This window comes from Ursus americanus, chromosome 3, assembly GCF_024610735.1.
Source record: "Ursus americanus isolate L20-20 chromosome 3, mUrsAme1.1.p, whole genome shotgun sequence".
In the NCBI taxonomy this organism is placed as follows: Eukaryota; Metazoa; Chordata; class Mammalia; order Carnivora; family Ursidae; genus Ursus; species Ursus americanus.
Genome location: NC_142129.1, coordinates 86,259,069 through 86,278,938, shown reverse-complemented (window position 1 = coordinate 86,278,938; position 19,870 = coordinate 86,259,069). Strand labels below are relative to the sequence as shown.

At 43.9% G+C, this 19,870-nt stretch overlaps 1 protein-coding gene and 1 long non-coding RNA gene across 9 annotated transcripts in view; one reads left to right on the top strand and one right to left on the bottom strand.

The window, feature by feature from the left end:
- Positions 1-19,870, top strand: part of LOC148110422 (uncharacterized) — a 130,540-nt gene that overhangs the window by 101,771 nt on the left and 8,899 nt on the right. For 3 of the 4 annotated variants that reach the window (XR_015724058.1, XR_015724056.1, XR_015724055.1), the window contains exons 4-5: positions 18,153-18,295; positions 19,386-19,533. This is a non-coding gene — a long non-coding RNA (uncharacterized LOC148110422). Of the gene's footprint in view, positions 1-7,178; positions 7,566-18,152; positions 18,296-19,385; positions 19,534-19,870 lie in introns of all 4 variants that reach the window. The other variant, XR_015724057.1, reaches the window with a different exon arrangement.
- The window catches only part of PIK3CG (phosphatidylinositol-4,5-bisphosphate 3-kinase catalytic subunit gamma), a 33,642-nt gene continuing 14,011 nt past the window's right edge, over positions 240-19,870 (bottom strand). For 4 of the 5 annotated variants that reach the window (XM_045793452.2, XM_045793454.2, XM_087861184.1 and 1 more), the window contains exons 8-11: positions 18,965-19,095; positions 17,857-17,968; positions 16,489-16,646; positions 240-3,993 (exon numbers count right to left, since the gene is read on the bottom strand). In XM_045793452.2, the coding sequence (XP_045649408.1) occupies positions 3,715-3,993; positions 16,489-16,646; positions 17,857-17,968; positions 18,965-19,095 (680 nt within the window). In that variant the 3' untranslated portion in view covers positions 240-3,714. Of the gene's footprint in view, positions 3,994-7,556; positions 8,264-16,488; positions 16,647-17,856; positions 17,969-18,964; positions 19,096-19,870 lie in introns of those variants that run through there. The other variant, XM_087861183.1, reaches the window with a different exon arrangement.

The following is a 19,870-nucleotide window of genomic DNA, read 5'->3' as shown; positions in this document are numbered from 1 at the left end:
AATTTGACTTTCAGGAATCTCTGGCCTTTCAGAAATTTAAAAGATGTATACAGAGAACACAAGATGTTGATTCTTTCATTTGAATGTACATTTAACAGTTAAGATGCAAGTACAATTGGGGAGACCTAGACTATCCAGAAGAGGGAATGTCTGAACTTTCTGAATGAGTATGCTTGCCAAGGAGCGTGCTTTAAGTTCCCCCAGCACCTGTCCTAAAAATGAGTCTTTGCAAACATGCAGATGAGTACACAGACTAGAACCACATTTATTGAACAGGATTATTATGTTGGGTTAAACAGAAATAAGGCAGCAGAACCCTTAAAAATCCCCCCATTTTTTTCTTTGTATCATGAAACACAATTGACAATTTATTTCACAGCCATGGCAAATAGAGCCTAGTTTACCAAATGCCAGAATTTGCTTTAGAAACTTACTTTCTAAACTATTTTTTTGGCTCATTTCCAAAAATAATTTCCATTTACAGAGGACTTGCAGCTTCCAAATTATCCTGAATTCCTTTATCTAACCTTTCTTTAAAAAATAATTCATCTCCTGTAAAATATATACTTAATAAAGTTACTTTTTGTTTTTTTAAGTCAAGCGTTTTCTCCAGGGATTTTTATATTTTATCTGTAATGTCTCCACTCCCTCACACTTTCACCAGAGCTCGTCAAATACAGTCATTTGGGGCTAGGGCTCGAACCCCTGCTTTGCTCTACTTTAGCAGCCTCGGTTCCAGTCCAAAAACAATGGACCAGTGTTTTAAGTCCTAAGGTACAGCCACAGAGGTGAAGTATTTTAATCAGAACAGAAATAACATTTTGATCTGGGCGCTTTATCTGAACTCATGCATAGTCCAAATGTAAAATTGAGCACCAAAGCCATTGTTCAAATACATGCAGTTCCAGCCTCATGGGTCTGTGACCCGTGTCGTCCTGTGCTTGGTTTCATGCTGTGCAGTTGCCATCTCGAGTTTCCGAACAATTTTTGAATGGCAGGCCCCACATTTTCATTTTGCAATGAGCTCTGCAAATTATGTAGCTAGTCCCGGACATGCACAGAAGCTGCTTTGACCTGAATCATCTGACTTACAATCTCTGTTTTCTTTCTTTCTTTTCTTTTCTTTTTTCTTTCTTTCTTTCTTTCTTTCTTTCTTTCTTTCTTTCTTTCTTTCTTTCTTTCTTTCTTTCTTTCTTTCTTTCTTTCTTTCCTTCCTTCCTTCCTTCCTTCCTTCCTTCCTTCCTTTCCTTTTCTTTCTTTCTTTCTTTCTTTCTTTCTTTCTTTCTTTCTTTCTTTCTTTCTTTTTCTTTCTTTTCTTTCTTTTCTTTCTTTCTTTCTTTTCTTTCTTTTCTTTCTTTTCTTTCTTTTCTTTCTTTCTTTCTTTTTCTTTCTTTCTAAGATTTTTAATTTATTTATTCGACAGAGATAGAGACATCCAGCGAGAGAGGGAACACAAGCAGGGGGAGTGGGAAAGGAAGAAGCAGGCTCCCAGCGGAGGAGCCTGATGTGGGGCTCGATCCCACAACGCCGGGATCATGCCCTGAGCCGAAGGCAGACGCTTAACCGCTGTGCCACCCAGGCGCCCCTACAATCTCTGTTTTCATCTGGCAGTGAAGACGGAGTTGTGGGTAGTTCCCCGAAATCTCCTCCCAGGAAGAGATGACCCTAGTTCTAGAACGTTTTCAAAGATCTAAAAGTTGTGGGTCATGGGATTCCCTGAGAGTCATGAAGGAAGGAGACACGCAAAGCTGATTTTTATCTGCAAGTCTGAAGAGTTAAAGTCCTACCTTCCGTGAAATATGGAGGAATCGAGCCCAATGGGATATATACCAGTGTTTAAGGACCTGCTGGTTTGAAGAGAAAATAGGTATGCCCGTGGGCCAGTAAGCTAAATATAAATACATCTCTCTGTAATTCTTCTATCAAAGATGATTATTCCAGCAATTCAAATAAAAAACAGAATATGTACAAGGCCAAGCTTGGCTGCTCTTTATAAGAATAATGAATACATCCTCTTCTGAATTAGAAAGCATCATTCTTCCTATTCTTCCTCAAAAGAACAGTGAGGGAATAGCTGTTATAAAAATACCATAAAACATCTACCTTCCATTAAGACAGAGGATTAAACATTTCATTACAGGGCATTGTCCTCTGTACAGGAGGATAGAGTGTGATTTTAAAAGGACAAGTTGTCAAGGAAGAGTTCTTTCTAGACCCCTTATGAGCCAGGGGAAAGGCTCAGCAAGCGAGCAAGGATGCAGTATTGCCTATTCCTTCAAAGGGCTTTTGAATATACAAAAAGAAAGGTTTGAGTTACACCGAAGTCAAACAGGTATCTATTTAGAAAAATTTTAAATATCTATTTATATCTGATCGTGTTTAAATGTAGACACTGTTAACAGAGTTATTTCTAGGTAAGGTATTAACTATACATAATTTTAAAATATTTTATAAATAATTTAACGATCTTTCTCTAAGGTTAAACAACGCTTCCAATAAATAGCAGAATATTGAGGAAATGAAAATAGTTTTTAAAGACGACATTTCAATTGCTAGGAAATCTGAAGAATTTGTCAGAGTTTCAAAGTCCTTTCAACTGAGAGATGGCCAGGGCACGTAGTGTTCTTCCTAACTTGAAGTACTGTTTAGATCTCAAAGACCTTCTTCCATTGAAAAAGAAAGAAAAATCTGGTTAGACTAAAATTTAAAATTAAGCATTTGGAAATGAATCCTTATTTCCTAGAATGTCCTCTTTAATAATATACTTAAAAAAAAAAAACTCCACCAAACATTTTTACAAATAAGTACCTAAAATCCCAGTAACCCTAGAGGAGAAATTGTTTTTCAACTGCTCTTTGAATTCCAGGGTAGATGCGTTCTTGAGGATTTCACAACTTGGGTAAAAAGTTGTGGAAGGGTTAGCCATTAAGGACCAAGGGAGGCAGGGAGGAAGATAAAAAGGTTTAAGAAAAAAAATGAGTCCCTTGAGTTTCCTCCTGTTTCTATGCTAGTGAAGGCTGGAGTAACCGTACTTGACAATTTCCTCTTGGTCTCATCTCTGTTATTGCTCTTTGTAACCCTGCAGCCAGACCAGCAGGGAAGGGCCAGGGCACAAAGGTTCAGGTTTTCCATTGTGTGTGTGTGTGTCTCAGTTGTATACTGTAAAAGGCTCTCATTACAAAAGTCACTGAAAAGGCTAACTCGCCTTCCTTTGCTTTTAGCAAATTGCTAACCTCCACGGATGTGGAGGGGGACGTTTGGAAGTGTTCTTTGGGGAATGAGAGAAAGGCTAGGGTGATGACATCTTTTTCTCTCAAGGGTTTGAGGAGCCCAAGAATAACCAAAATTGAGAGTAAACCCAGACGAAAATAGATGTCACCAATTATTCTCAAGAAGCACTCAATAATAAGATAGATCAGCAGGCACGATGAGGAAGTAATTAGTTTGTTTAAACTAAGAATGTTCTCCGACATCACGGAGGCAAATGAGAAAAAAAACCAACCTGCACCTAAGCCTAAAGCCGAACGTGACTCAAACAAACAATGTGACACGCCGGTATTTTCCTCCAGTGAAGACTTCCGCGAGGAATGGGGCTGTCTTTCTGAGGTGCCCGCCTTCGCGATGTCCTGTTACATTTTAGATCCAAGTTCGAAGACAGACATGCTGACTTAAAGCTTTAGGGCACGAACTTGTTCTGAACTCTAGCCTGGAGAATTAGGCTGAATGTTTCTCTCCTTGTTTGATGCCCAGAACAAGGTGCAGGAACCAGTTAAACTGCACGGTCCATCCTTTGTCCCTGCAAACTTCGATCTGATCAAGAAAATACTTCTTAGCTTCCTCCTCGTTCTTCCCCACTGTGAGGGCATCCCGAATATATTCGATGTCTTCTTTGCTTGTTAACTGGGGCATTCCCGTCATCAGCATCATGGAGAACAGGATGATGAGCAGATTTGTGTGGTGACGAAGGGCTAGGTAAGCCTTGACGCAGACGTCCTGCATGAAGGAAAAGAAGCTGTTAACGTTGTTGCGGTAACTGAGTGGACTGAAGACCACGGGGCTGCCCTGGAATTTACATGGTGTTAGCCTGTCCTCTGGATGGAAACCGTCACGAACAGGGCAGGTCCCCCCTTCAGATGGAAGCCTTGATGAGAATGTAAGACCGTGTTTACACTCTCTGAAACACGTTAGTGTCATTGCCCATGTCCAGGGTGTGCCCAAGGAAGACTAATTGATACGGTATGTTCCATCTCTTTTCTTACTCTGCCTTTTCTGGCCATTTCTTTCCTAGGAAATGCAGGGTGGAAATTTCTGTAGTCTCTGAAAAGGGATGAGTCAGTTTTTGAACACCATACTGGAAGCAATAAACTTTATGTAAGCGTAAATGTTTGCCAAGGGCTAATGGAACCCAGAGATACAATGGAAATGTGGTGTTGGAGATTTTGTTTTCATCTTTATTTAACTATTTGTCCTATTCTAAGAAAACAGATGTATTAGCGCTTTGCTGACGCTCAAAACTGTTGAATAAACTTGGGAATTTTAATACAAATTCTGAATGCTGAGTGAGAGAGAGGACTTTAAACAAATGCTTTGGCTGGTGCCTCCTTCAAAAGCCCTTGAGCAGATGATACAGGTGAGTTACGTCCACTTATGAATCGAGGCATGCTTACACCAATCAAATGGTCCCAAAGTATAGAAGAAATCACAAGGTTCTCAATTTTACAGCATGAGAACAACCCAACCCTAGTATTGTAACTTGGCAAAGATAGCATGTTAAAGAAAACTGAAGTTAATGATTACAGATATAGGGGCGCCTGGGTGGCTCAGTTGGTTAAGCGTTTGCCTTCAGCTCAGGTCATGATCCTGGGGTCCTGGGATCGAGCCCCACATCAGGATCCCTGCTCAGCAGGGAGCCCGCTTCTCCCTCTTCCTCTACTGCTCGCCCCACTTATGCTGTCTTGCTCTCTCTGTCAAATAAATAAATGAAATCTTTAAAAAAAAATGATTACAGATGTAAATATTTCAAATAAAATGTGGAGTAAAATGCTAAAGAAAAAAATACATTATCACCAAAGAGAGTTTATTCCAAAATTACAAGGATAGATCATCTTAAGGTACTGTATTAAAACCCACTTCTGATTTTTTTTTTAAGATTTTATTTTTAAGTAATCCCTACACCCGACATGGGGCTCCAACTCACAACTCCAAGATCGAGAATTACATGCTCTACCAACTGAGCCAGCCAAGCGCCTCCACTTCTGATTTCTTAAAATTAACATGTCACTTAATATGTAACTAAAATGTAATGTAAAATGTAAAATTGTTAGCATTTACAAGTAACTTCACTGTCTCCTGGGAACAATGAGGGGAAAAAATGAAAACAGTAAGTAGTTTTTATTAAACTAGCTTTTTATAAAGTTAATACATAGAATGCTATAAATAGGGGCCACCAGTTAGAAAGTATAGTGAAAAGACAGTTGCTGTGAATAATGGCAACAAACCCCCCATGATTCCTGGGATAAATACATGCACAAAACCTGCACAGCCCGTTTTTTTAAACGTGCAAAAATTTACTGAGAGACGTAAATGAAAACTTTAACACGTGGAGTGATGTAGCATGATCCTGGGAGAGAAGACTGCTTATTATAAAGATCCAAATTCTTCTCAAGTTCATCTATGATGAAATGTCATCAAAAATTCCTATTGGACGTTTAAACTCAGGTATGGTTTTAAGTTTGTCTGGAATCATTAGGACCTGGGAGAACATTTTGAACAAAGACAGTAATGAAAAACCGTGCTTGGCATGCCAGATACTAAGACATTATAAAACTACAGTATTTAAGACTGTGGGAAACAGCATCTATTCTTTTCCAAATAAATAAATAAGACATTTTGTAGACGAGGATGGAAAGTTCACATGGACCTGAGTACATGCCACATGTATAACAAAGGTGACTTCTCCAATTAGGAAAAGATCTATTATTGGATAAATGGGGCTGGTACAATTGGCTATCATTTGGGGGACAAATAAAGCTTACCCTGTGTGACATGTGAAAATAAATTACCGATGCATTAAAGATTAAATACGCTACCTTTCATCTTTTTTCCTACTCTACCTTTTATGTCAATTTCTTTCCTAGGAAATTGACAACATTTAATAATCATAGAGTGGGAAAGGCCTTTATGAAGATCACTTTCCAAGGTACAGTCTATAAGGCAAAGGTGGAGAGATTATGGAAACGTTACTGAGGGGGAAAAAAAAAGCTATAAACAACAATACAAGAGATAAACATCAAGAGAAAACATTTGCAACACGACAAATCATTTCTTCCCCAATAGCTCTTACAAATCAGTAAGAAAGCGTGGATAAATAGTTGGCTAGTCATATAAGCCAAGGATATAAACGTGAGTTCACACTGTAAGACATAAAAACAGAGAATAAACATGAAAAAATATACTACCTCATTAGTAAACAAACGTAACGAAACAAGATGGAAACATTCACCTACCAAATTGGAAAATCTTAAATTTTTTTTTTTTAAAGAATAATATCCAATGCTCACCTTTCACGGGCTGACAGAAAGTGGGAATAGGAATAATTTAACTAGTGGAAAATTTGATAACGTGCATCTAAAGCTTTAAATTACTAATAAGTGTTACAGAACCGCATTTCGGTGGTGGTTACATGCCCGATGCCATTCATCAAAATTCAAAGAAGTGCACACATAAAAAGGCCCAGTTCTGCTGTCGGTGAATTATGCCTCAATAAACTGGACTTTATAAACGTCTATATCCTTTTGCCCGGCAATTTCCATGCTAGAAATTTACCTTTAAACAAAAATTGGATCATTTTGGCAGTGCTCAGTCTACAAGAATACTCAGCAGAACATCGTTTAAAAATGCAGGACCTTGAAGGTAACCTGGATATCCTACAAGTGGGGGTTGATAAAAAGGACTGATCAGAGTCCCTCTAGCCCCATGCTCTGTAACTGCTGGAGTGAGACTGGACAGGAATATGGAATGACCGTGTAACAGCGTCTGAGTTAAAAAGCGGGCATCAAACAACACATGTAGTAGTAAGCCCATGTCGGTAAATGGACACAAGATATTTATAGAGGAAAAAAGACTGTAAGGTTCACAGGCCAAAATGTTGAGGTAGTGAGTTTCCTTTTTGCTTTTAGATGATCTCGTCTGTGGGCGGCTGAGAGCCGCGGTGATGGTGGCCATGCCCGTGTCATTCTGTACGGCAAGGCTGGACCATGGACGCCTCACCCCGTCCAAGTAGAAGAGCCCATGGATGATTCTGGCATTAAACAGGACAATATATATAAAATGCCTGGCATGGGGGCCGGCAGACAGCGTTCGTTCTGTCTCCTTTCCCGGTCTGGATCGGAGCTCGCCCTGTATCTTCTCTCCGCCTACTTGCCCAGGAGCTGGAGACTCCCAGACCCAGAAGTCTGAACTGTTCCAGCTGTGGCCCCAGTGCCTGAGTGCTCCTGCATCCTCAGTGACTCCACTTATGGCTGGAAATCATCCAGAGGACCCACCAAAGTCGCTCTCATTTCTTGGTAATTACACAGGTGAAGGGCAGACTTCACCCTGGGCAAATGGCTCGTTAATTTGTCAGCTCACACGATTTTCACAAGGGCATAGATGGGGATGTCTTTGGATTTTTGAATTAGAGTACGTTCTGATTTTTAATTATTTTCTATCCTTCTGTACGCTGGGGGCTCCAGGCACACCCCTTGCTGTCTGAGCTCACTGTGTGGTCAAACTCTTTAATAGAAAATTTTTGAGAAGGAAAATGAATCTGGGGCCAAGGTATTTTAACACCAATCCATAGGTACTCAGTGTATATTTCTAAGTGGCAACCCATGGATTCACTCGCACACAGACACATGTTAAAGGAAAAGAACTGTCCTGCGTTTCTCTCTCAGGCCATCTCCTCTACCTAAGGCATTTCTGCTGGCCTGACTTGACTCAGTGCTGATTTTCACTGTGTGTGAGGGGTCATGTCTGTGAGGAAGAAATTTCATCCCCAAATTGCGTGCCCCGTACTGGGCAGACACGATGTGTAAGTTGGGACTGGCAGTGCAGACTTCGAGCCTTCGTGACAGATTTAATTCTCTTTGGCTTAGCGATAGTAAGGACTGGGGGTTAGAAGTGCAGAGTCATGCTTCGCTGCCTGGATTCAACTCTTGGCTTTATTACAGACACACTGTCATCGGAGAAATCACTTAACCTCTCTGGAGCTCAGTTTCCTCATCTGTAGAATAAGAAGAATAATAACAAGACCCGTCATGGGGTTGTGGTGCGATTCAAGGACTGTGCGAGTGGTTGGCAATTATTATTAATAGTATGCGAGGTTGCATTATTGAACACACACTTCCCGAGGCGGAGGTGGGGAGCGAGCTGGAAGCAGATAGTGGCCGGGCTGCACCTGCCGGTGGTTCTCTTGCTGGAGGGGCACAGCTGGGTGCTGGCTCCGCCCCCTCAAGCCCCAGAAGTTTCATTTCTGCCCTTTGTACTGAGCCACAGGGTGTGTGTGAGAGCACCCTGGGTATGCAGCCTTGGGCCGGAGGCCTGCGGTTTGAGGGACTGAGGATGTGGCCTGGGGAGCTCAGGGGGGAAACACAGAACACAGAAGTGACTGGCTGGAACAGCAGAATTTTCCCTTCTGCCATGGCTGCCTGGCACTGACCTCAGACATCCTCATTCTCTCCTTCTCTGCTGCCTGGGGAAGACTGAGAAGAAGGGGTAAAGGAAGAGTCTGATTTCAGGAACCTGGTGTGATGGACTTAGTTAATGAGCGTGAACGTGGGGAATGCTGAAATATTGTTACTGTTAGCCAGAACGCTATCCACGAGTAGTTAAGAAATAGATTGAGCCTACACAGCACATCAGCTCTTAATTTCATAGTTGATTCAAAAGCCTTAAGTATAGCATCTAGTACCAAACGAAAGGCTTGTTTTTACAAAGCTACCTCTCCTGTAAGTCTTGTGAACAAAGGAGTTCATTACTATTTCAGGGTCAAAACTTGGAGTTGTTTTGTTAATTGGGCCCAAAGTAGTTCACTAAACTGAAAGCTTTCTACATACAGTCTACTAATTTCTTTCTTTTTCTTTTTTTTAAGATTTTATGTATTTATTTGAGAGAGAGGGGAGAGAACGAGAGAGCGAGCACGAGCAGGGGGGAGGAGCAGAGGGAGAGAGAGAAGCAGGCTCCCCACTAAGCAGGGAGCCTGAGGAGATGCAAGACTTCACCCAGGACCCCAGGATCATGACCTGAGCCGAAGGCAGACTCAACCGACTGAGCCACCCAGGTGCCCCAGTCTACTAATTTCTTAACCACCAATGAGCTCTGGCTGCTTCAGACTGTCCAAGTTCATATGGAATAAGCCTACTTTTTCTTAAGACAAATTCCTCCATTCTCATCTAGAAACAAAGTGGAAGTGAAATATTATTGCACACATATTGACAAGAATGAGGAAGTTACCCCAGGACTACAAACAGGAACTCCAGGGTCGAGAGGAGAGAGAGGAGAAAAACTCACAAAGATACATCAATGAAAAGCAACGTCCTTCACCCACTGACTTTTTCTAAATAGTAAGGCTGCTTCTGTCTGCTAGAGGAAGGAGACAGTGGAGAGAAATAATACTTCTGTCAAAAAAGGATTTTGTTTTGTATAAAAAAAATATCAATTAATTGGCCAGGTGATGCCTTTAGAAGTTATTTTGGCAAAAGAGAGACACTGGTTAGCAGATGTAATAACGCAGAAGGAAGCATTTTCTGGTAAATCTGAAGGAAGAGTGTGTCTGATGCTTGGCTGTGCATTTGTTGAGTTTGAATTAGGAATCTTCTCTCTAAGGACCTCTTAAAAATGATTCTCAGGGGCGCCTGGGTGGCACAGCAGTTAAGCGTCTGCCTTCGGCTCAGGGCATGATCCCAGCGTTACGGGATCGAGCCCCACATCAGGCTCCTCCGCTGTGAGCCTGCTTCTTCCTCTCCCACTCCCCCTGCTTGTGTTCCCTCTCTCGCTGGCTGTCTCTATCTCTGTCGAATGAATAAATAAAATCTTTAAAAAAAAAAAAAAACACAAAAAACGATTCTCAGACCAGCTCTGTCTACCATGGGAAGGGCTCTATTGCCACGTTCTCAAATACTTAGAGGCCTGTTAGAAACCTGCAGGTTACAATTACACTGTCCTGCATTAGTCAGATATTCTAAATGGACTATATGTAGGGGTGTGTGTGTGTGTGTGTGTGTGTGTGTGTGTGTGTGTTCTAGCCTGTTCCAAAAAGGATTGAAGGTGGATTATCTGGATACACAGAAATCAAAATAATATTAATTTGAACCGGGCAGAAAAAGGAAAGGAAGGACAAAGGAAATGATCCCAGTGGGTTTGGGACAAAGACCAGTTCAACGCTATATATCACAAACACTATATACTTGCTATGGGCGATCTTCAAATATATCTGTAGCCAGAAGGAAAATCAAACCCATTACTTCATCCAATGTTCAGAAGATTTTAAGAAACTATTTGTTTAGGAAAAACACAGCCCTTCTGGAGACTATGACCTGATAGAGATTTTGCAAGAGGGTCTCTATAAAGAGTACACATTTTGTAATACAGGCAATAATACCCTCAATAATACTCTTTGGGTAGACAAAACAATTCTCTAAAAGAAACTAAACACTGGGAGAAGATGCCAGTTGGAAGGCTATTCTTGCTAGATGTTTAAAAGTCACAGGGGTCCGGTATCTCAGGCACCGAGTGACCCTGCGTGCTGGCGGATTAACACATCAGTCCAACTCAAGGCCATCCTTCGAGGCTGCGTCTGCAGCAGAGTCCACACCTGTGGATTCCGACGCCTACAAGCGACTGATGCTGGACCCTTCTCTGAGGCTATCTTCCAGCGGATAGTACAGTACTGACCATCCGATTCAGGCCTGGGGAGAGGAGGCTGAGCTTGACCTTGTTAGTGGTCCAGGGTGCAGATCCCAAGACGGAATCCTTTCTCAACTCAGTGTATTCTGGGCAATTGGACTCATAAATTGGTCATCTCCCTGTTGACCTTTAATAGGCCTCTATTACAGTAACTTGTGGTTGATCAGTTGAGCTCCAAATGACTCCTTTGCTTTGCTGTCACCCCCCCCCCCAATACAGCCCTTACATTGCTTCAATCTGGACGCAAATTTCCTTCCTTGACCCAAATTTCACCACATTCCCATCTCTACCTGTGTTCCATCCATACCAGACAACTGTACTTTTTGTTCCTAAATACTGATACTAAATACCAACTTCACGCCCTGGCTAATGTTATTCTTTTTGCCTGGATGTTCCTTCCCTCCCTGTATCTGCCTAGCAAAATGGAACTGACCTTATCCATCAAGGCCCGATAAAAACCCTTCATTCACAGTCCCTTTCTATTCCCCAGGGCAGGATTCAATGCTCCCTCTGCAAACCACTTTTGAAGTCCTTTGAACAAAGCTGTGTGTGTGTGTGTGTGTGTGTGTGTGTGTGTGTGTGTGTGTCTTCTGCTGTGTGCTGGGGCTGTGCCTCTGCTCCTTGTCACCTGGGCCCAGCAGAGTCTGGCACACATAGGTAGTCTGCAAACACATGATGAATCAATGCTGAATGCACAGCAGCCAAGTTCAATTTTGGCAAGAGTCATTGCTTTAAGATGACGGCGGATTAGGGAGCAATCATACCGGAAGGGGATTCAACTGTAAAGTCATCTTGCCTTGCTAGCACAGGACCTGAGCCCTCTACGGGCCTGGCACGGTGCCTGAAATATACGGATAGTACGTGTGTATTGAACTAGTGTGCTGCTATGGTGGATACGGAAAAGCAGGGCCTGGTGACTACAAGAGGATGGAACAGGAGGCTGAGAAAGCCCAGCCTGGCAGGTTGTAAGTACAGATCTCAGTGTAGACAAACACAGGGCTACCACACGAGGAAGGACAGTCAGAGAGCAGGAATGGAGAATACTGGGGAGGTGGCCGTAGTCCTCAGAAGTGTCAGACGCTAAGGTCCCTGTGGCAGGGGTTAGGACAGTACTTGAGTTTCCAGCAAGGCAAATGGCAGAAAGGAACAGGGCCCCAGTCCTAGAGGCAGGTTAACAAGCAGGGCCCTGCTGGAGAAACTGAGGCAGAAGCTGTTAAAAGAACCTGGGATCCAAGATGAAAGCAAGATGACAGCAGAGATGGTTCTTAACCCAAGTCAGGACTCTGCATGGAGACTGGGCGCGGGGCTGAGCTTGGAGGGTTGAGGGGCCTGGGTACGCCCCGGTGTGGGGACAGCACAGCCAGTGGTGGACACCACGCAGGGCCTGATGAAGCTGGCACCCGAGATTAAAATAACACAGTAAATAGGTTCCAGAACTCTGTCCTACAAAACACTTCTTAAGAGTGACATCTAGGGGTAAATGCCATTCAGGTATGCTCATCCAGCTGCCTGCTTGCCATCAATGTGCCCCGGAAGGTGTTGTTTGACTCCCCTGGTTTCTTTAGCTTTATCTAACATATATTTGCTCAGCGCCTACTATGTACCAAGGACAGGCAGGAACTGCCTCTCTACCCTCTCTCCTTTACTCCGCAAATACCTACTGAGTGCTCACTATGTCTCAGGCACCACAGGAGGGATTCAGGTCAGACGTGGCCCGGCTGCCACAGACTCGCACAGACAGTGATATGCTGTCCCAGGAGCTGGGAAGGCACCGTGCAGGGAGGGGGCAAAGGATAACGCCAGGGCCCCCACAGAGGAGACTGCTCTGAGCAATGACACTGCAGCTGAGACCTGAAGGGGTTCCAGGGAGAGGGCCGCCGTGACCTTGACCAAGTGAGAGAGTGTGGGGAGAGTGCCATGGGGTCTGGTTGGAGAGGGCTTGTAGGGCAAGCGTAGATAGATTTGATTCAAATTGAGGTGAGAAGCGGCGGAAGTTTCTAGGGAGTAATACTGTGTCTATTGCTTCAGTTCAGTTTTTAACCAAATTCTGATTAATTTGCCACCTTCTCAAAGATAATAGAATGAAGGAAAAACACTCACATGTTGACAGTGTTATTTTTGGAAGGTGGGTTTTTAGTACCTTCCTGATATTTTAAATATTTTACTGGCTTAAAAAAAACCCATTTACTACCATTAAAATTAGGCAAAAACCCCCACGTTCTTATAGTAAAAAATGGGGGAGCCAAATTTCACTTGCTAATGATATAAATGTATTTGTATGTCATGAAGTTTCTAAAACCATTTAGGGAAACTTAAAGCACAGTGGTTCTAAAATCGTCACTGGGTAAAACATGATTTTGTCTTTTCACTCTTTGGTACGGGAAAGATTTTTCAAAGGAGAATTTATTTCTCAAAATCGTCATCACCGAAATGCTTCTGTTTAGCAGCCGGTGTCTGGGATGCTGCTCTGAAGGCTAACGGGTGCTCTTGGGATCAAAGAGTAAGCGTGCCTTGGTTTTGTGCCTTTTTGTCTGATTATAGCTTGCTCCTGAAGTCGGCCCTACTCTAGAAATAGTTTATTAAGATGGTCCTGGGCTCAACAAATATTTTGGATAAAAGGAAGGGGGGGATAAAGCAATGCCTTCCCCTTTCAGTTTCCGGCCTTCAAGCCTTCGGCCACGAGCCAGGTATGTTTTCGCATCTTTGTGGCGAAGGCTCACCTCACCCTTAATGAAAAGTGGGTCAGCTTTTCTCCACTCTCCCTAACAGGTTATTCAAATGTGCTGCGTGCGTTAATTGACCTTACCATTCCAAATTAGCGGTTTGCTGGAAATGAGGACACCTTTGATTCAAAATGTAAATATATACAACATTTCCCGGCCTGCCTAAAAATGGCAGCTTTATTATACAAGAGCTTGGGGCGCTATTTAGAGAGTTCAGAGACGTGCTCCCAGAGCTTGAAGGACTTCGTCTCAAAAAGGGAACATAAAACTAAGAAACAGAAAAACTTCCGGAAGGCTTAGTAGTATGTTAAAAAAAAAAAAAATTGTCACAAGGTCTGAGTCAAATGATGAAAAATCTGCTGTTCATCTTTGTCAAGCTGGAAACTTTAGGAAGCCTGTATGTGTCTAATTGTACACACACATGTGTTTGTGGCCAGCTCTTTTCCTGTTGTGAGTGAGGAGCGTGGGGGATAGCAGGTGGGGGGCAGACAGGGGGGCAGGTGGGGGGGGGCAGGCAGGCTTGGACCCCCCCTTGCTCTTTCACCAGAACAAGGCCACTTTCTTGTGTTTTGTATACTGCTGTTGTGCTTGAGGTCTCATTTCTAAGAGGGCTTCTCAACGTAAAAGTTTTCAGTTAGAAGACCCATTGTGATATAGGTAACACGGGGGGCTGCTGTGTACTGGATTTCGGTTGTGGTCTAGGCCCTGGGATGAACAGTCTACCTATTCCGTTCAGGCAATTCCACTTTTACGGAAGAGGAATCCAAGGTTCTGAACAGGTGAGCACTTGTATCGCAGGCAGAGATATTAAGGAGCGGGCCAGGATTCAGGCTCACCTGTCTGCTCCAAAGCCCATGCTCCCACTGCCGTGCTGTTCTGGATCAGGGTTTAAGGCCTAAAGTACCTCTATTCACAGGCACTTCCATGCAGGCCAGTCCTCCAGAACACGACACGTAAGTACAGTAACATTTAGGAAGCTGTGTTTTTAGTGGTGCATGCTGCCTAGATGTCACTTTGGAGAAGGAGGTCTAGAGGCTTGGGAAAGAAGCTTTGGTCCCAGAGGACGGAGAAATGGTCCCAGACCCAGAGAACAGTGCAAAGTCTCCCTGCAGAGGTTTGTTGCTTTGGGTGGAAGGCGCCCGGCACGGGGAGCGAACTCTCCTTGGCCTCCCACGTCCCATGTCTTTTCATTAAAGAATATTTTGAAGTGTAACAATGAAGAAGAGTAAAGGGGGAAGTACTGCTGGGATTTTAGGGGTGGCATGGGGCCTGTGGGGTCCATAGGAATGGGAGAGACAGACAGTCATTCTGGGGAAGACCACTGACAGCGAACACGCACGGAGACAGCAGGGAAGCCTGTCTGTGGGGCGGACTCCCGCGTGTCAGACTAAATGGCGTGATTGCTGCTGTGCGTGAGACTCAGATGAACCCCCTCCCCTGGGAGGGGAGAACTGAGGGTCCCCCTCTTCTTTAAATGGTAAAGTTCTTCCAGGTTTTTTTTTTTAACCATTTTTCTCTTCCAGGAAGTTGTCAAAATATGTCATTTTTTAACTTTAAAGAAAAACAGGACTGAAATATGTCAGATCCCTGGAAATAGTCTGAAACCCAGTTGAGTTTACATAGAACACACACACACACACACACACACACACACACACACACACACACACACACACCAAAAATCCTAAGACCATCTGGCCCCTGAGCTCTCAGTTTCTCTGATGACACTCCTGGAACCGTGGGAGGACGAAGTCCTATAATCAAATCGAAATCAGCCAGGAGAACAAACAAGAACAGACGGCTTTCAAAACAATACGTATCTCCCAGTTCCTGTTCCATGGAATTTACAGGGCCCAGGCCGCCTCCCAAGGATCACAGGGACTCAAGAAGAGAGCCTGGAAAAAAGACTGGTTCCTGAAATGCTCATTGCAAACCAAACTGTGTTGAAGAGGCCCTAAGGCTGGGGGACGGGGTGAGGGGGCTCTTTAAAGGGGACCCAAGGCACAGGTGCAGATTAAGTAATCACTCTTCACCTCTACTGATCTGTTTTGTGTTTGTAGGGGGTACCATGTAGGTATTTTATGTAGCAATTAGGTAATAATTTTCACTTCTATTCATTCGCAGTTATTAAATTTGCAAGTGTGAAAATTTTGCTCTTTGGGGGTTTGAGATATTTGGTAGTCAAAAGTGGATGGAGACCAGGAAGGAATGAAAAAGAAAGGAGGATGTGAACACCCCTAGGGAGATGGGTTGACCCGTGTCAGGGCTCGTTGGCCAGTAAGCAGGCCATGCCAGAGCTGGGTGTACCACCTGTAGACACACTGACAGGATTTCAAAGGAAAGAATGTTCTGTCCTTCACCAAGAGTCCAGTGGCGTGGCCCCTATGCCCTCTGTCAGTAATTTGATAAAGACACACCTGTAGCAAACATCAAGAGAAGCTCAACCTGTTTGAGAGTCCTGAAAGGAATAGGTAAAATTTGGATTTTCTAAGCCCTGCCTTGAACAGAGAAAGAACTGTTCGGAGGCGCTCCTCCATCAAGCCCCTCTTCAATACATAGGCCTTCCTGGTGTTCTGTACCTGCCTGGCCCACTGATGACAGAACGCTTTTGCTTGCTGTTTGGTTTGAGGTGGGAGGTGACGGAGGAGTGGCATTTTGTACTTGGGGATGGAACGGAGGACACAGGGAGGAGGGGGGGATGGTCCTGCCAGAGAGGGTGGGCAGAAAAGCCTTAGTGGAGCCGAGGAGGGAAGGGCTGCTGTGCCTGGTAAGTACCCTCTGGTGGGTGTTCCCGGAGGCTGTGAAGGAGGAGGCCAGTTACCTGAAATTTCTGGAAGTGTAGGCTTGTCTTCTTTCCAGAAGTTCCCATCACAAACAGGAAGTCTGGGGTTAGCACAAACGGCACTCTTTCTTTATTAATGCCCAGGAAACTTTTGTAATTCCCAAGAATGTGTCCAAAGTCAATATGAAATAGGTTTCCTTCAGAGAAGAAAATGTCTGACATCATTACACTGGCACAATCGCTCGTAACAACACTCTGGTTTGTTTATTTCCTGAAATATTTTTTTAAGTTGCCTGAAAATGAGCTATCTTGGGTGAGAGAGCTATTTTTACCCTGTTTTATCAGCTTGTGATATTTTTCGGCTTAGCAGGTGTGTAGTAGTAACCACAAAGCACTCTTTGAACCAAGTGTGTTTTTGATATCCTTCTGGTGTTCTTTAAATGACAGCCAAGTGCCATTAAAAAAAAAAATTCTCGACTCGTCTCAGAATTATTCTTAGAAATGTAAGCCCAAACTCTCTGGCTAGTCTGTCATCATTATGCCTGGGACTCTCTTATGCCCTTTATGTGACTCAGGAGAGACGGATGGTTCGTGCTGCTTCAGGGAAGGACATTCACCTTTTGCTTTTGAGTAGCACCATAGAAATAAACCATTTCAAATCTCTTTTGAGTCCATTTCTACCACTGTCACTTTTACCACCACGATTACCATCATCTCTTCTCGTTAGATAGCCCGTATCACATGTTCATATCACAGTCCATAAATACATTCTGTCTTTTGCATCTCACAGAGAGTAAGCGATTTACCCCAATCTGGTGCTTTTTCCAGGCTCCACTCTTGAATTGGTCCAGATTTCTTAGAGAACCCTTTCCTGGCACGGTGGCCAGTACTGACCACTGTCAGGGCCATCAGCGAACCAGTGACAAGGGGTAGGTTAGGAAGGCAGAGCGTTTCAGATGTAAGGACATCTGGGAGTTCTTGTCATCACTTCTCTGCCACGTCGGACACTAGGGATCACACCCGCCTTCACCAGCTTCTGGGATATGCCCTGACCCCAGCTCTCTAGCGACTCTCTGGCTTTTCCTTCTGAAGTCTCATTTCTGGCATCTTCTTCCCTTACTCCCTGGGGTGGTCCTAGCATAGTGCACGGTCATGACTTCTAGATGTGTGCTCCCACCTTGACCCCCGTTTAGATATTACTGGGTGCTGCGGGAAGGTGAAAAGCGGGAGTTAGTTCAGTGGGGACGGTGTTTCAGTTGGGGAAGGTGAGAAAGTTCTGGGCATGGTGGTGATGGCAGCACAGCAATGTGAATGTATTTAATGCCATGTAAGTATACACTTAAAACTGGTTAAAATGGTAAATTCTCTTCTATATATTTTACCACAATAAAAAAGTAATAAACTCACCTGTCTCTGTGATCATAATATTGTCGTTGTGCCTGTCGCCTATTCCAAGAACAAAGGTAGCCACACAGTAGCCAGCACAGGAATAAACAAATCTCTCCACTGCTGCCTGAAACTAAGTCAAAGGCATTCGAATATTAGCCGTGTTCTAACTGCAAAGAGCGCGTGAGTCAATTACAGAGGACTTCCGAAAAGGCACCCTTCTGGGAACCATTTTCAGAGCAAGAGCATTGCGCCTGATTTCGTTAACATCTTATCTACTAAGTGCCGACTTTCTCTTTGCTCTCCTTATGTTTTAGGGGAAGATTCAGTGAAGCGCAAGAGCAGGAGGAGGAAACAAGAGTCAAAGAGGAGCAGTTGATCAAAGGGTTCATTTCCGCTCCATGCATCGCTTGCCAACAACTCCACAGAACCCGTAATCATTTCTCCTTCGTCGGTGCACGTATGTTTTGCTTGTGACCACTTCAAGTATGCACGGGTTCACAAATCCACATGTATAACAGCCTAATAAAGGCCGCTAGTTATATTTCCTCCCCAAAAGGCCGCTAACCATGCAAATGAGTAGTACTAATCCTGTGCAGAACTTGAAACGACAGCCAGACGGCCCAGCCACGCAGCTTGTCAAGGATGCAGCATATGTCCCTCAGAAGGAGGGTGCTGGCACTGACGCTTCCCGCATCCATAATTCACCGTTTAGATTGGCAGGCGGGGGTGGGGGGGGGGACATTCCAAGTTCGCTTATAGGATACGTGCATTTCCCAGGTAGGAAGGGCTTTATACATGGTGACTAAATTTTTCTGAACAACAAAAACAGACTGTCCCAAAAAGGGCCAACACATTATTTCATAGAACCAAATTTCATGCAAAGCGTGCCTGATAACCAAAGGAGAAGCAAATGCTCGCGGCATTCTGAACGTAGCACCCGCGTTCTACACAGATTGCCGTGTCCCATGGGAAGGCACTTAAAACCCCTCGGCCTTGCAAGGAAGGGCTCTCGCCCAACATCGGGAGGCATGACACTGGTAGATCCTTTGAAAACGTGAACCCACTATGGCTACATACATGACAAGCTTGCAAGGAGCCTTCCGCGCTGCGAAACGCAGGAGCTCACCTTTTCTTCAATAGGGCATTTTTCTTTGAGCCAGTGATTCAGGACTTCATCTTTGAACGCGCCCGTGTTGCCCACTGTGCTTTGCTGAATTTTGGCAATTGTTGTGGCATCTTTCACGATCTCGATCATTCCTGTGGGAGGAGGCACAGAATCTGATGTAAATTGGGGCCTGGTGCCTGAACCAGAGGGTGAAAGGCTGGGTCTCTGCTGACCGGAGGGCAGAGGGCTTTTCAACCAGGGGGCTATTTTCCAGGATTGTGCTGGTGGTTTTCTTAAGAGGGACAGAAAGGGAAGGAGGAGGATGTGGAAGTTCTGTGGGACATGCTTTCAGTGTCCCTGGATGAAAAGGGAGAGGTTGGTTTTGAAAGGTGATAAGCGCTGGTGCTTGGCAAACAGCGCCTTTTCCTTTTTTGAATCACAGGGTCAAATGGAAGTGGTTTTATACAGTTCTCGGATCAGAAGCTTGAATAAAACGACGTGTGGCTGAAACAAAAATGTTAAATGTCTATAAAAGTACCTACGAGTCGAGTATGTAATCACTTCAATAATGTGAATTCTAAGATATTGAAGTAAGTGACAGGTCTTTCTGTCTATTTTTAAAAGTTATTTGTGAGAGAGAAGTTTAATGTGCAGTGAAACGAGTTACAGTTGAGATGTGGAGAAGCAGAGAGGAGGGAACAAGTTCTTACTAAAATCACTGCCATGTATAGTCACAGGATTGGAATCCCACATTTCTGTATTTTCAACAGATCCACATTAAATCAAGAGTAACGTGCACCAGCCTTGGAACATCGCCTTCCTTTTTATATGGATTATGTTTGTGATTTTTCAGGTATTAAATGCCTACCCTAAAGGACTTAGGATCCTTTACGGCGAGCTGAGCGGTACATTCAGCTCCCGAGGCGA